At 39.0% G+C, this 17682-nt stretch overlaps 1 protein-coding gene across 3 annotated transcripts in view; it reads right to left on the bottom strand.

The window, feature by feature from the left end:
- Positions 1-17682, bottom strand: part of Arfip1 (ADP ribosylation factor interacting protein 1) — a 90658-nt gene that overhangs the window by 31949 nt on the left and 41027 nt on the right. For 2 of the 3 annotated variants that reach the window (XM_052180274.1, XM_052180273.1), the window contains 3 exons: positions 9532-9640; positions 2120-2215; positions 635-747 (listed from right to left, as the gene is read on the bottom strand). In XM_052180274.1, the coding sequence (XP_052036234.1) occupies positions 635-747; positions 2120-2215; positions 9532-9640 (318 nt within the window). The remainder of the gene's footprint in view (positions 1-634; positions 748-2119; positions 2216-9531; positions 9641-17682) is intronic. The other variant, XM_052180275.1, reaches the window with a different exon arrangement.

The raw sequence follows: 17682 nt of genomic DNA, 5'->3' as shown, positions 1-17682 counted from the left end.
TGTGCCTCTCTTAACTTTCAGCTGTTATAAAATAATAAGAAACGATCCAGTTCAGAGGCATCAGCCTGTAGTCTAGGAAACCCAGGAAGCTGAATCAGCATCCCTTTATCCCTGAAGGGCAGCCTAGACTGGCCAATACAGTAAGGCTGTGTCTCCTATGAAGTAAAGGAAGTATCAAAAAAGGAGAGGGAGTGAGTACGACCTTAGCAATTCTATGGTTAAAGATACTCCAAGAACATGTGTGTATGTGTGTGTGTGTGTGTGTGTGTGTCTGTGTGTCTGTGTGTGTGTCTGTGTGTATATGTGTGTGTGTGTCTCCACAACCCTGATTGGCCTGGAACTTACAACAATCTTCCTGCCTTGGCCTCCTAAGTGCTGGGATTAGCGCATGTGTCACTGCATGCAGGTTGGGTTTTTTTTTTAAATATATGTATATATTATATATACATGCACACATACACACAGATATATTATCTGCCAGAATTGTCTTTGTAGGTGTTTTTCAAATTCTTTTGTATTCAATTTCATAGTATTTATAAAGACTGTAAATTATGAAATAATATATGAATAACATATAATGAATATGAGTTACATATAAATGAAAAGTCATAGAAATAATTTAAAAGTTACAAACCTTGTATGTGTTGAGACTCCATTTTCTAACAAGTTCTAACTTCTCCATTGCAGGATTTTTAATTTCATCTGCTAGGATAACTGGTCCGCCTTTTGTATGTGTTCTTTGGCCACCTGCACGATCACAACACAAAAGCACAATCCAGATAAACAATGGGCATGAGAGAAAATATAAAGCCTGGTGCTACTCAAACTGAACTACTTAAATAAAAAATGCAAAGGTTCCTACAGTGTGACAGACTAGAGCCTCCTGGAAACACGCGGGATAATTTCATAATCACTTACAGACATCTCTGTCCACTACACAAACATATAGTTTGTCTTATTCTAAGAAACAAATTCTGCTGCAAATTTATCTAAAAAACAAACAAACAAAAAACAAAACTAAGCAAACAACACGCATGTGGTCTAGGAGACTGCTTATTCTGTTAAGTGCTTGCTACACAAGCAACAGGACTCTGTTCAAATCTCCAGCACCCGTGTAGGAAGTGGTGCAGGTCAATGCCTTGGTGCAGATGGCAGTCCCTGGAGCTCACTGGCTAGCCAGCCTCACTCCAGGCTTAGTGACAGACTAGTGGTCAATGTCCAAGGTTGACCTATAGACTGCACACATGCATGCATACATGTGTGCATGGAACACCACCAGGACTCTGGATGAGTATACATGTTTTTCTTCCACGTATTCCAACAGCCAAATTACACACAATAGCTGCACCACACACCTAAGAATCAGAGCATTGCCAAAAACCCAACCAACCAAAACACAAAAGCAAAGAATAAGACAAAAAAAACCAAAAACCAAAAAACAAAAAACAAAAAAACAAAAACAAAAACAAAGACAAAACCATGTAAGAATTTATAAAAAGTCTCATAAAAATAAAGTGTTAATGCCATACAAAAAGAAACGTGTAGTTTGTTTTTTTCTGTTTCTTTTTGTTTCATGTTTTGATTTTAAGAGTGTCTCCTTCCATGGCCCCAGTCACCCTTGAACTCTTCAGTCTTAACCTTGTCAGTGCTGAGGTTACAGGCATGTACTATTCATTCAGCTGATTTTTCAGTATTTGGTTGCAATCTACAATCTATCTGCAGGCTGAGACTGACAGGAATCCACGACCTTTCCCTTGACCACTCTCATAATACAACTGTCAACACTCCCTTTCTGTTTGTAAAGCGGGCAGAGCTGCAAAGCTGAGAAGTAAGAATCAAATAGGTAGATCTATACCAACCAGAGAAAAGAAAGAATGGATTATAACAAATTATACTTTACTATACTTTTAACCTTTAAAATAATTAAATTTCAGATTTGAGACACAACCTAATTGTGTTGAAAAAGTAGACGATGGCTAGAAAAGTGATTTGTTTCTCTCATTACTAGAGAAAGCAGCAGCAGCGGCGGCGGCAGCCAGAGCACATGCCTACAAACACAGAGCGAGCAATCAGGAAAGTGAGGTAGGCCGGCTTCAGCAGGAGGAGGAACAGTGGATACCTGCACGAACAGTCAGATCACCTGCTTGCTGAGTCAGCTGACTAGCTGCCACCCTGCTGGGAGACAGAACACATGGCAAAGGCGGTGCTGAGGAACCTGGAAAGGCAGACATTGAACTGTGAAAATCCACTTCCTCCTCCACATGCTGGACGCTTTGAACAACTCCTATTTATTTTGAACAACTCCTATCTATTGACAACTCCTTTAACATGGTCAAACGCTGCAATTAAGACTACAATGAATTCATCCCATATACAGTCACCAAACCCCAAAACTACTGTGGATGCTTAAAAATGCTTGCTGAAAGGAACCTGATATGGCTGTCTCCTGAGAGGCTCTGCGAGAGCCTTACAAATACAGAGGCAGATGCTCACAGCCAACCAGTGGACTGAGCACAGGGTCCCCAATGAAGGAGTTAGAGAAAGGACTAAAGGAGCGAAGTTGGTTTGCAACCAACCAGACCCCCCCAGAGCTCCCAGGGACTAAGCCATCAACCAAGAGGTTCACATGGCGCCAGCTGCATATGTAGCGGAGAACTGCCTTGTCAGGCATCAAAGCGAGGAGAGATCCTTGGTCATATGAATGCTTGATAGATACCCCAGTGTAGGGGAATGGAGGGCAGGGAGGTGGGAGGGGGTGGGTGGAAGAACATCTTCATAAAAGCAGGGGGAGGGAGGATGGGATAGCGGCTACCCAGAAATGGGGGAAAACTGGGAAAGGGGACATTTGAAATGTAAATAAAGAATTTCCAATTTAAAAAAAAAAACAGTACAATGAATAAATACACTTGCCTCTTTGCTGGTAAGGACTAATAGTAAGATGCTGTAGGCCTTACTAAGTTCTATATAAACTCCTCATTAGCCTATCAAAACCTAACAAAGCACATCACTATATAAAAGAATCAGTAAGATCATATCTAAACATCATATCTATCCCTGGAGTCTGTTATCTTCAAAACCAAATCATACAAAAGTCCTAGAGTTAAATGACTTATAGTTGAGGTATGTACCTCATAACTTCCCAGACTTTATCTGAAGGCTTAAATGTAGAAAAGAATACCTCACTTAAAAATGTGAATGATGTTCTTCATAAGAATTACAGCCTTAAACTGGGCACCTCACTACCAGAAAATCCTGCTATACCACTCCTGGGCATATACCCAGAAGACGCCCCACCATGTAATAAGGATACATGTTCTACTATGTTCATAGCAGCCCTATTTATAATTGCCAGATGCTGGAAAGAACCCAGGTATCCCTCAACAGAAGAGTGGATGCAAAAAATGTGGTATATCTACACAATGGAGTACTATTCAGCCATTAGAAACAATGAATTCATGAAATTCTTAGTCAAATGGATGGAGCTAGAGAATATCATACTAAGTGAGGTAACCCAGACTCAAAAGGTGAATCATGGTATGCACTCACTAATAAGTGGATATTAACCTAGAAAACTGGAATACCCAAAACATAATCCACACATCAAATGAGGTACAAAAAGAAAGGAGGAGTGGCCCCTGGTTCTGGAAAGACTCAGTGAAACAGTATTCGGCAAAACCAGAACGGGGAAGTGGGAAGGGGTGGGACAGGGGAAGAGAAGGGGGCTTACGGGACTTTCGGGGAGTGGGGGGGCTAGAAAAGGGAAATCATTTGAAATGTAAATAAATTATATCGAATAAAAAAAAAAAGAATTACAGCCTTTACAGAAACTGTTGCCAAATTTTCCCAATCATAAACCACATATGATACACTGCAGACTACTGTTCCTTGTGCCGAGAAGGCAGAGCAGCACAGCAGTGCACTAAGCACCCCGAGCCTGTTGAAATGCAGCGCCCAGGCGCTCAGGCACACTGAACCAGGACTGTGCCAGGGTGAACTCTGAGTACTGGGAAGTCTCAGAGCCGGGACTTGTTTCCCAAGTGATCGTGGGAATCATTCATGGAACTTTAAGGAATATTTGTGATTCTCTCAAGATCCACTACAAAAGGCACCTGCTGCCTTTGAAGGCTACTTGGGAGATTTTCAAACAATCAAGTTTGAGAACAAGTGGAAAGAAAACAAATTTTAAGTAAATCACAACCAAGTTATAATTCTAATTCTAGGTATAACATTCTGGTTCTGTCTAATACATAGTGCCAGGAACACACTCACAACTTCCTTGTATCTGAATCTCTGGTCTTCTGAACAGTACTAAACACTCAGAAAGTAGAGGCACTTGTTCCTAAGCCAGCACCCTGAGGCTTGATCCCTGGACTCCATGTAGGAGGAGTCGATTGTCACAAACTGTCCTCTAACTTCTATATACATTCACACTGTGGTATGTGCACCCACAGACAAAACAAATAAATGCAATTTTTAAAAAAGGAATGCTACCCATCATTGTTGATAAGGCCCAGGATTAAATCAAGTTAAAGAGGGTAATCATTAAAAACATGAGAAAGTTTTTCACCATTTAGCTGAGAATATTTGGTTTTCTCTATGTATCTGTATCCCTGTGAGTGTCTATGTGGTCTATCTGTACACATGTATGTATGACAGTCAGAAGATGTCCTCCCCAACACAGGAGTCACAGGAACAAGAAGCTATGCCTGGCTTTTTCACGGGTGCTAGAGATTCAAGTTCAAATCCTCCAGTTTACAAAGCAAGTGCTCTTACTCAGTAAGCCACCTCTCTAGCTCTAGCTGGGGCGATCTTAATGCCTATAATATACTATCATTTTAATAATAATCTTCCCCAGTTTTCTGAAAAAATTATATAAAATCCATTCATGATAGGAAAGAATCAATGCCCACTTTACATATAATTAGAAATGTACATATTCCATACACACAAAGTTCTGATAAAGATAGACTTCAGCTGTAAAAGTATGAAAACCCACTTACATTGAACTCAAGCATATGATACACTTAAATTGATTGCCACTATTTTTTAAAGTAGAGATAGCTGTCTCTAAATTTCTGAACTACAAAACTTAGAAATAAAGCTGATAGAAATAAAGTGGTCCAAACACTTACAATAAAGCCTATGAGAAACGAGGCTCAGGAGGTCAAACAGTCCCATATGCGAAAGTACAGAATCTGCATCCGGATCTCCATTATCAAATTAAATACAAAAGCGCTATCTACAAGTTACTTGTCTTTAGTTGAACGTCATTTCAATAGGCTACTCAGGGTAAGCCCACAGTGCATAAAGACCATATTCCTATTATCCACGGCACAGGGCTCCCATAAGGAAGTAGTAAACATGGGGGAACATGACTAGAGTTCCATGTCTGATGACCTCAGGAACAGAGCTCTGTTGTTCTGGTTGTTACAGTTTATAGTCTCTAGAAGAAATGATGTCACAGCACAACCTGACATGTGCATAATATATGTAGCAAGTGTCACAGCTTCCATACTAAAATGGCAAATGATGTGGTGCTAAAGTGGGTGGCATTTCAGTTGTCTGCCTTGCCTTCAAAGTCCCTTTCCATTTTTTCCTATCTTCAGAACTGTAAGGCTTTAGACTGGTGTAGTTTAAATTAGCCCTCCCAACTAAGTTTAGCTATCAAAAGTGCTCACTAAACCCCAAAAATCCTCCTGGGAATCCAAAATCTTAAAGCTGGGCATGGTGGCACATACCTCTTACTCCTAGGACCCAGAAGAGGAAATCCTACTGTGAGAGGTAGAATTGTGAGTTTATGCCAACCAGGACTGTACTACACGACCCTCAAAAGAGAAAAATAGGAAAAACAAACAACTTCAGGATCTTGCTAACTGACTAAATTTGGGGAATTTAGCCAAATTTCTCTCAACAGAAATCTAGGCAGGTGCAAGGAGTAGGACTCTAATTAAAAATATAACAAAACAAAACCTCAGGGAACAAACATACCTCCTTGCCAGGAGCTAGATTTACTTTTGACTCATTCTGTTACTAATTTTGCCATATTCTGTTCTTGACCAGATTTCAATATCTGTTGTTGATTTTAAGGCTAAATTTAGGTATAATTTTTTAACTTTACTTTAGAAACAAATAGAAAAGCATAGTATTAATTATCTTATAGTAACTGCTAAAGCAATAAAAAGTCAAAATGCTTCATTCTTTTGTTCAGAGCACTAACACTGACCTAATTTCCCCAACACTTCAGATTCATTTCCTGTTTTTGGCATGTCATTCTTTCCCATAGCCATTCCAATTATCTGTACATCCTAAAATGAGTGCCCTTAAGGTAACTGCACCTTTCTAATAAGTACTGAGCTAGTTCAAGCACACAGAATTCTCTTATGAAATCACTGATTAATAATGCATTTTAGGTTAAAACAAACTTTATAAAGTCAGTCCAAAGAGATAAATTACTTCCATTAGCACAAAGCACACTTGTCACTCACTCCAACTTGAGTATTTACAAAGGGCTGGGGAGACGGCTCAGAGGAGAGAAAGAACACTGGCTGCTCTTCTAGAGGTCTTGAGTTCAATTCCCAGCAACCACATGGTGGCTCACAACCATCTGTATTGGGATCTGATGCCCTCTTCTGATGTCTGAAGATAGTTACAGTATACTCATATACATAAAATAAATAATAATAAAAAAGAAAGTATTTACAAGCAAATAAAATGAACTGGCATTTTAATGTTTACTGCAGATTGTAATGATCATTTTAGTCCAATTGTTCTATAATTCTGTAACTTTCAGGAGAAAAGATTAAATCAAATGTCAGACAAATAATTTCATTAAAAACAATTAAAATATCTAAATAGTACGTTTGTTTTTTATTTGATGGTGACATTTAAAATTTGAAAGTGGGGCTGGAATGTTGCCTTAGTGGTAGAACATTTGTCTAATATGTATAAGGTCCTGAGTTCAACTCCCAATACCACAAAAATTAATAAAATTAGTAAGTAGTAACTAATCAAATTATGTAAAGTAAGCCAATATGCTAAGCAATCATAATTTTAGGCATTTAGTCAATCCCTTCAAAGACAAAGAAGCCTGCATGAGAATGCTCTAACGCTTGAGCAGGAAGGGGGAATTGTGCTTGTCTGTCTCTGTGAAGGCCTGCAGGTGTGCATGAGAAAGCAGAAGGCCCCTCTGGTGCTGCTCCTTCTCAGACGCTGTCTGCCTTGTGTTTGGAGCAAGGGTTTCTCACTGGCCTGGGGATCACTGAACTGACAAGGCTGGGTGTTTCTATCTCCTAGCACTGGGGCATGCACCAAGCACTTTACCAAACAAACCAACTTCCCAACCTTAAGACATCATTTCTTATTGTGGGGGTAGGCAGTCATGGTGTACATGTGGAGATCAGAGGACAGCTTGCAGGATTCAGTTTCCTCATTCCATGATGTGACAAATGACTTTACCTACTAAGACATTTTATAGGCCCCAATCTCTATTTTTTTTAATAGTCATGTATTAACTTTTATCTTCAAGAGCTTTATTTACAGTTATATACTATTAAGATACCAACAAACCTTTGGAGGCAGAAGCAGAACTCAATCTCTGTGAGGTTGAGGCCAGTCTTGTCTACAGAGTGACTGACAAGACAGCCTGGTCTATAGAAGGACAGCCAGAGCTACACAGAGAAACCCTGTCTCAAAAAACAAAACAAACAAAAACCAAAAACCAAAACAAAACAAAATAAAACCAAGCAAACAAAAACAGATGCCAATATACTTGCTTCCTTTCTAGCTTTACTTTTTAAATACAATGAAGAGGAAGGAAAAATAGTATCACTCATCCATTTCCCCAACCTACAGTTCAGAACATAAAACTGGAATTACAAATAATATATTTCTAAATCTAAACTGCCCTTGAATAAAGAGCTGACCAATAATATAATACAAATATTGATCAATGTTATCTGCAAGAGCGCCAAGTACTGACAAAGCAAGATCTACCCTATCAAACCATAACACATTAAGAAAATTAACCAAGTTCACACTGAATATTAACTACAGCTACTTAATTACAGCTCCAAATGTTTGGTGGTTTTCTTCCATTCATCTACAAAAACAATTCTCGGGGAACACCGCAGACAGAGAGGGGTGGGGAGCAGGGTAAAGCAGTGTCTTCTGGACTTGACAGATGATTACTTTCCTGATCCCTGGGTTGTTGCCTACGGCAGACCTAACCAGTCAACATTCCAGGACAAAGCTAAGGGACTCATGAGTTCTGGCCCTGCTCAGGAGCTATGGGCAGCTGGCGGATGCTGGGGAATAGTCCAAATTCTTCAGAATCATGGGTCCTGGGAGGCTGACCACGCACTAGTGGTTGGTCCCACACTCATGTGTGTTTATGAGAAAAACATTCCGGACTAAGTGTTTTAAGTTTTTTTTTGTCTCTTTAAAGGGGAAGTTGGGAGAGGATGTAGAAGATCTGGGACAAGTTAGGATAAGAAGTAAGGGGATCAAAATATATTGTATACATGTATAAAATATCCAAGAATGAAAGTATTACATTAAAAACCCATTCAAAAGAAGTTATAAGCAAGGTCACTAACAAAAGAGGCAAATTTTCTTCTGCATGAAATATATAGATATATACATGTGTATATACATACTTCTTAGTTTGTGTGCAGGAAAGAGTTACAGCAGGTCTTATTGCCTGTCCTTAAAAAGGGCTAATTATAAGACCAGCCTTTGTTCAGATCCTCAGAAGATGACTTTGAAAAATTCCCTCCAGAAGGCTTGGGTCCCAAGGCCTAAACTGTTCACACAAACAGTGTGGCTTAGGTTGAGTGTCTTCAGACTTCTGTTAAGTCTAGAATCTTGACAGTGCTCACAGGATGCCTGCGTGTGGAATCCTTATAAAAGCCCTGGACACTAAGTGTTCAATGATCTTCCCCGAGTAGCCACACTTTAGATATGTTGCCAGACTCATCATGAAAGACTTAAGAAGTCTGTGCCTTACTGACTGCCTGTAAGAAGCCATAATGTGAGTGTCAGCTGAGACCAAATGCCAGCGTAATCTTGAAGATATCCTATATGGCAAGCATAGGAAAATAAAAGCTGTATTTTCTTATTTCTTTTGAAATATGTAATCTGTATCAATACAAATCAATAGTTACAATTTTGTGGATACCACCTAAAAGTAGTTTACCTTCTGAAATAATTTTACTGCTTTATTTCACAATATTAAAAAGTATTCCTTACGTAGTAACCTGAAGGGGCCATGCATGAGTGGTAAGCATGTACCTGGCGTGTGGCATGCTGCATCCTGGAAAGGAGGTTATCAGTAAATTACTCATGCCAATGTATTTCTATGAAGAGCAGCAAAATAATACTTAAACTACTTAAATTGAAGAGAAAGGTGATTATGTTTATGGTCACTTTTCATCAGAGAAATAAAGAGCTCAATCCGTCTTCTTTAACAGAAGCAGTGCTTAGTGAACCTGCCATCCTCTGCTTCAGCTCCCTCTGTAATATGTGGGTTCTTACCTTGGGATGCTCCTGCTTCAATAACCCCCTCTTTGGTACTGTCAAAGCCATGAGATGTAATTTGAGTTTCTGAGAGTCCAAGTCCAGACGGTAATGAATGCTTCAAATCCTTGGTAACATTTGAATAAAAGAAAAAAAATTGGTAAAAGATCTCACAGCACATAAAATTTCAGAATTGTGCCTGTTACCACATTTTGTGCTATTTTTCTCTTTCCACACATTATCTCCTTAAACTACCATGGCAGTCTGTGCTGATACAGCAAGACTGCTACTTAGGAGATACAGTGGATGCTGAATGTGACCACCCTTTACACCGATAACAGTTTAAGCTATCATGACACGGAAGACCTGGAGAGATGGAAATGAGGGTAAAGCAGGATGTACCTTGGCCAACAAAGACCCTTGCAGAAGAGGAGGCAGGAGACTGGGCAGTTACTACCACATTATTGTCAAAGCAGGGAGGCCAGCAGCCAATGCAGGGTCAGAGCAAGCTAAAGTCTCACTGGGAGATGAGGAGCAGGAATTAGAAGGCCAGATAAAATAGGAGGATTAGTCCTAACTGAATTAAAAAGTGAGTTCTAAATAGCAGATGTGCTTGATGTAGTGAAAGAACTACTTTAAGAATGTAAACTTGGAACATATAAGAACAGTACATAAGAATTCTAAGCTGATGGCAAGACCATTCTATCTCATCCAAGGCCAGCCTAAAGTTAGAGAAGTAGACCCACTCCATTCCCCATGAAATTCAGGAATAAATTCAAATGAAAACTTGTGCTGAAAATCTGCTACATGTTTGGAATCATAGTAAGTGGAATATCTGATCCATACAACTGACATCACAGCTTTATATCCACTTAGAAAGGATAGACGGGGATTTAAGTTGGTAAACACACAGCTGAGTTTCAGTAACTCCATCCACTCTGCTACTAGAGTAAAAATACTTTAGCACAGGTTAATGACATCTGTAGCAACAACACGATTTGTAGACAGATTTGTAGATTTCTCCCAGACCTAACTATTCCTAAGAATAGAAAACCAAATACACATTGATTAATTTCCTACAGGTTTTCATAGCATTTGTAGACTAGATATAAACCCAAACTTCTGACTGCTTGCTAAAGAACTCTCCGATTCCTGAAATTCCTCTAGTTCTTAAGTGTATCCATTATGCTTTTCTTGCCCAACACATTGTTCTGCATCTTCCACTATTATCAATGTAGAACTTGGCAACATACACAAAGTGGCCAGAATAAAATAAAGATGACTATGTTTCTCATCTTTGTTTGCTACAACTATCCTGAGAGTTGTAAGCATTTCCTGAGGACGGGCTTCTATGAACAATCTCCTCTGGTGACCAAGCATAAACTTGTGTCTTTCCCAAACTTTGAGATCACCGCTGGAGGAATCCTTGGGATTCCATTAAGATTGCGTACCCAGGTCTAAAACCTGCTGAATGGCTATACCACATGTAACCCTAAGTATTTAAAGAAATACAAGACTTAAAATGCATTCTTATTTTAAAAGCAGGACTTTGCTAGTCTACCCCATGTTGGCTTTAAACCTGCAACTCTTCTACTTCAGCCTCTTGGGTGCTGGGACTACACCCATGTCACTTAGCATGCATGACCTGTAATTAAACACACGGCAATCAAAGCCAATCCCACCTAGGGATATCCCTGATCTTTAATATTGCTTATGATTGTTCTTTCTTTTATACTCTAATGACCCATTTTAATAACTGAAATATTAATCCATTTTTAATATTTCTCCCAGACCTAACTATTCCTAAGAATAGAAAACTAAATACACATTGATTAATTTCCTATATGTTTTCATAGCATTTGTAAACTAGATATAAACCTAAACTTTTACTTTATTGTAGTAAGTGACTATAGTTTTATCTTTTAGGCATCTTTTCTTAGTTCTGAAAAACTTTATTCTACTTTCAAACTTAAATTTCATAACTTCCTAGCTAGACCAGCTACTGCGTGATGTATAACAAAAATACATCAACTGGAGGAAGTATGTCTGAGAACAGCTTCTGAATGCTACAGTCCTCAACCCTGACACTTCACCATACCGGCATCTTCACTGGTATTGTAGCAAGGGGTATCTCAAGTGATTTGTTACTAATAGTAACTGAAACAAAAGCATTCATCAACTTCAGTGTGAAAAATATTTACATTGTGGTAGGGTTGAGGTCATGTCTGAATTACAATATACTTTCTAGACTGAAAGATGCAGGCAAAATTTCAGAAAGAAAACAAGACTGTTGGCACTTTGGTTATCAGGAAAGAATTAGCTCTGACATCAAGTAGATTCATTACTTTTAAAAAATAACAGGAATGATCAGTCTGACTTAAAGCTGCAACGTGTGCACTGGAGTCAGGCCAGGCTCAGTCACTTAGGACCACGTGACCCCAGGCAGCTTCTCTGACTTGCTGAGTTTCTGCATTATAGAATGGAGATAATTAAGGGTTAATAATTCTTACTTCACAGACAGCACACACAGTGCGAAGGACAATACCCTCCAATATTAATTTATAAACAGAACTCTGCTCAATGTTTGAAGTTGGATCAACAGTAGATTACATATGTTTCATATAATTTAGGATGAGTGATTTTTACCTTTTGAATGACAGACAGTAGAAAACACCAAAGTCATTAGTGTATCTTCTTATCATCTCCAAACATGGAATTATAAGCACTCATCCTTGACCCATAGTTAAGTAATACACTTAACAATGCATCTTAATTATATTAGGGCATGCCTGCATTTTAAAACAACCATATAATTAACTTCTAATATTCACTGCTCTAAAGAACACATCTACAAAGAGCTTTTAAGTCTGAGAGCTTCTAGTTTTAAAATGTTACATACTAAATGGGTGCAGTAGCTAAGCACAGCTACTGAGAAGTCAAAAATAGGGTGTACTGAGCCTAGTCTGATAGTAAGAACCCACCTCAAAAATAATTAATAAAATTATTTTTATTTTATTTATTTATTTAAATTTATTTAATAAATAAAAGTAATAATATATAAGGTAATAAATAAAAGTGAAGCAAAATTTAAAAAGCAAAATAAATAATAAATAAAAGAATTTAAAATGCTAATATATAACAGAAACTGCCTATGAATACAAAAATACAGGAAAGACAGCCTTTAAAGGGTAGGAGTATTTCATACTAAAAATAAGATATGTATAGAGAACAAACAAAAAGAGAGGAAGAAGCCAGCAGACAGACCATGAATTCCAGTAACAGTAACTCAATTCAGTAGTTGACACTGTGGCAAACACGCTTCCAAAAAGAGATGGAAAGATGAAGTGGTCTTGTTGTTACTGAGGATACTCCAAAGCCAGAAACCTCCAGACTCCTAAGAATACTGCTCTGGATGAGTGTAAGGCACACAAGCCCCTGCTGTACATCAAGTCCAAGCCAAGAACCTTCTTCCAAACACAGAAATCAACAAGCCTCTTGAGTGGCAAAAGAAAAATACAGGTCTTTGGTCTCACTGGTTTCTTACAGCTCCAGATTTCCAATTAAGTCACCTCTGGAGTGTGAGAGAGAGAGGTCTCTCAATGTTTTCCACAGAGACCACTTACAGAAAACAAAAAGATATAAGTGCCCCCCACCCCCTGTGTTGGGACAGAAACCAGGGCCTTGTATATGTGAGATGAAAATCTTCTGCCACCGAGCTATACCCTCTGTACATGTTTTAGAAATCCTTTCTTTATAGTTACTTTACCCTACAATATAGGATTAAAATGTAAATATTCAGAACTCGCTGTTTTAATTTAGCAACTTATTTAATCTAATACAGTCATCCTGCTTTATCCACTTCCTTTCCAATCTCTCTGTTTTTTTCAAGGATGTCATCTTGATTAAGCATGACAACTTTTTAGGCATGTACCTTTTAGTGAAGATAAGCTCTCCTTGTGGAAAATATGAAGACTTTAGAAATCTAAACACAGTCAAATGCCTCTGACCCTTACTCTGCACTATCACCTTGACAGGGTTTAGAGTTAGCACAGAAATAAGCCTCTGGGCGTGTCTTCCAGCTGAGTGGTGACACCAGTGCATGGTAGGTCTCACTCTGTATAGGAAGGCAGTGATCGCAGCTGCCTCGAGAGCCGCTGCCATGACTTCCCTGTGCTGATGGACTGCACTCTCAAACTGTGAGACAAAATAACCACCAGGTTGCTTTTGTCGGCTGCTTCATCACAGAGAAAATGCACCTAATACGAGCAGTATACAAACTACATACAGGACTCCTGGACAGCTGAACTCACCTGAAAGAACACTAGCCTCGGGATCGCTTTCTTTTTTATTTTATTTTATTTTATTTTATTTTATTTTATTTTTGAATTGTTTCCTTAAAGACAGCACCATGTAGATCCTTAAAAGAAGTAGTATAGTGGAGTGCCGGGTGTGAGGTGAGGCAGGGAAGGACTAACAGAAATGGCAGACAGAGAGATCTGGCTGTGGACACTTCTAAGTGGCACAGATGCCATCAGTAATAAAACTGACGGCCTCCAGTCTGACAGAGTTAGTACTTCATGGTGGCCAGGGCTCCTTGACTCAGAAAGTAGCAATCCTTCAAGAAGCAGAGCTCTTGACATTATGCAAAACAGTGCAACATCTGGATGAAGTGGTACAAAATTCTGAAAAGAGACTAGCAGCTTGATGGTACAAAATACTTCAATATAGGAGATGGTGATTTATGAGATAATATTCAAGAGTCTGAGTGTGTCAATTTGTCTATTTTGTGGGGTGCTATATTTCCTAAGTAATACAATATACCCTCACAGTGTATAAAATTTCAAGTGTGCCTTCTTCGTATCATGTCAGTTTTCAGGTTTTTTTTGTGTGTGTTTAGTTATAAGGTACTGCATAGCTTAATAACTCACGGAATGTATGCTACTGTATTTAGTTCTACATTTTACAAGGTATACTTCAAAAATAATTAGTTTGTTCATAACAAATACCAAATCCCCATTTCATATATTTATGTTACTGATATTCAATTCAAACTTAAAATGGCTTAAGTCTCAACTCTACTGAAGTATTTAATACGTTTAAAAGTCATTTTCAATTAGCCTATAAGCAAATATGATGCCTTAAAAACTTGAAATAAATGTTCTATGCATTTTTAGTACTTTAAATGATATAAAATCAGACTCTTAGATTTTACAAAGTTATGAAAGAATGCTCATTCGAACCTTAGGAACTTCTCTTTGTTTTGCATATTTTGATACTGGTTAAAAAATGCTAAAGTTTTAGAGTTGTGTGTGTGTGTGTGTGTGTGTCTGCGAGTGTCTGTCAGGGTACCTATGGAGGCCAGGAGACCCCTGGAATCTCTCGGAGCTAGAGATACAGGTATCTGTGAGCTGTTGACATGGGTGTTGGGGTCCAGACTCAAGTCCTCACTACAGAGCAGCAAGAGCTCTTTACTGCTGAGCCTCTCTTCGATGCCAAAATGAGAGGTAACCCAGACTCAAAAGGTGAATCATGGTATGCACTCACTAATAAGTGGATATTAACCTAGAAACCTGGAATACCCAAAACATAATCCACACATCAAATGAGGTACAAGAAGAAAGGAAGAGTGGCCCCTTGTTCTGGAAAGACTCAGTGAAGCAGTATTCAGCAAAACCAGAACAGGGAAGTGGGAAGGGGTGGATGGGAGGGCAGGGGGACAGAAGGGGGCTTACGGGACTTTCGGGTAGTGGGGGGGGGGCTAGGAAAGGGGAAATCATTTGAAATGTAAATAAAAAATATATCGAATAAAAAAAAAGGAAAAAAATATAAAAAAAAAAAAAAGCTAAACTCACAATTTAAAACTTGGCATAACAATCTACTTCTGAATAAGAATGTGTTGTTTCACAAAGTGTTAATAAATGTTTTAAGACTTAATCATGTGCAGGACACTGAACCACCTGAGAAGACCTGCAGAAGAACTAACTGTCCCTCCTTACTCTGGCTAGGAAGGAAAGCATTAGTAAGGGAAGAGCTGTTAATCAGTTATCGTCTGTATGGATCCTTCGAGTATGTTACAACCTAAACAGCTTCTACACCCGTGCACACCCCACACTGGTCTCCACCTGTCTATCTTAAATAGTCTGCTGTCATCAATGGCTCCACTTTCTCTACCAGAGTCTAGGTCTTACCTGTCTTCTCTTGGTGACTATCCTTGTTTTCCTTGTCTCTTGTCCTGTCAGCCCTGCAATGGAATCTTTACACTGTAGTGAGAAACAACTTTCTTTGCCCTCCTCCCTTTAACCCCCGCCTTTTCCCCACAGGGTCTGGCTACAGAAGTTGCTAAGCAGCCCAGGCTCCCTTCTAACTCACAATCCTTCTGCCTTTGCCTCCCCAGTATGAGGACTTAAGGTGTGTACCACTATGTCCAGCTCAGATACAACCTTCTAAAATGGGAATGTGATTGAGATAGATAAGCCATTTTTATGCTGTTTTGTGCTGCACTGACTGTGACATAAGCTAGTACCTTAACATGGCTTTAAGATTTTGCAGGGTCTACTTATCTCTCTAGAGTCATTTCTCATCATTTAGGCCCACTCCAACATTCAGATTCATATATTCATTCTCTCTCTCTCTCTCTCTCTCTCTCTCTCTCTCTCACACACACACACACACACACACACACACACACACACACACACACTTTGCCAGGTAAACCCTAAGTAATATGGTCTGTATACCTCCTCTAGATTCCTTACAGTTACTTTCTGAGAACAAGGCTCCTCATCCTTCCTCTGTCTAGCTCATCTTTAGCTCTCAGTTGGATCAGCAGTTCCTCAGGTAATCATTTCTTCTACCTATCAGTGTGCTTTATTTGACCAAGTCTATCATTTTTCCACATGCCATTAAAAACAACAACAAAGACTGCTTATATACAAAGCAAACAACAGCCCAAGCAGCACAGATAAGGGTGCAATGTGCAGTCAATCTGAAAGTGGAATACCTCCCCCCTACTTCGAGGTCTAGAAGCCTTATTTCTAGGCCAACTCTAACAAAAAACTAAGTGTTCATTCATAAAACATTTATGAAATGAAAGCCTCTATTACACACCAAACATTTTTGCCAGGCTTGGAAATACAGAAATGAATGAAAAATTCTTGCCCCTCACTGAAATTACAGCCAAGTCACACAGGCTTCTGGGATAGCTATATAATGCTAGTAACTACATCTGAGCATACAGGCCCCTCTGCCTGTCGTAAAATAAAGTAGTGAGAGACAAACAAAGGTCTCTAACAAATTCCTACTCAACTCGTTAATTTGAAGTCCCAATGATCCTGGATTATAACTCCCTGAATTTAATAGGAAGCTTTGATAGTTTGCTCTATGTATGCAATTTCTACGGAGTGCAGAGCTGGGAAACACCTAAGCTATGCACGTTTGTGCTGGACATTCCACAACAAAGTTCCCTTTCTGTGATTTCTAATGAAGTCATTTCCCTAAGCTGATCATTAGAGTTGAACTGACAAGAAGACTCAACCATGTGTAACTTGTGTTTGCTTCTCTTCAACTCAAGCTACAACTTGCAAATATCTAGCTACTATTTAAGAAACGAAGTAACAACATCCATCACATTTCATTTTTGCTTTCTATTTCTGTTGTTTCAGGGCCAGCCTCATGTTGTCCAGTCAGCCTTGCACTTACTGTGTAGCTGAGCCTGAGCCTCTGGCCCCTAAGCAGAGGGCTGGCAGGGTTATACCACTTCACCCGATTGCTCTTTAGTAATTGTTAACAGCATCCATTGTAAATAATAAACAGCTCAAAACTAGAGAGTAAATTGACATATGTGAAGATTAAACTGTAAAGAACAAAAATTGCTTTACTTAGAAAATAACAGTATATGCCAGGCGGTGGCGGCGCATGCCTGTAATCTCAGCACTCTGGGAGGCAGAGGCAGGCGGATTTCTGAGTTCGAGGCCAGCCTGGTCTATAGAGTGAGTTCCAGGACAGCCAGGGCTACACAGAGAAACTCTGTCTTGGAAAAACCAAATCCAAAAAAAAAAAAAAAAAAAAGAAAGAAAGAAAGAAAGAAAGAAAGAAAGAAAGAAAGAAAGAAAGAAAGAAAGAAAGAAAGAAAGAAAGAAAGAAAGAAAGAAAGAAAGAAAGAAAGAAAGA

This window comes from Apodemus sylvaticus, chromosome 4 (genome assembly GCF_947179515.1).
Source record: "Apodemus sylvaticus chromosome 4, mApoSyl1.1, whole genome shotgun sequence".
Lineage (NCBI taxonomy): Eukaryota > Metazoa > Chordata > Mammalia > Rodentia > Muridae > Apodemus > Apodemus sylvaticus.
Note: the sequence above shows the minus strand (reverse complement) of the source record. Positions and strands in the feature narration are given on the sequence as shown.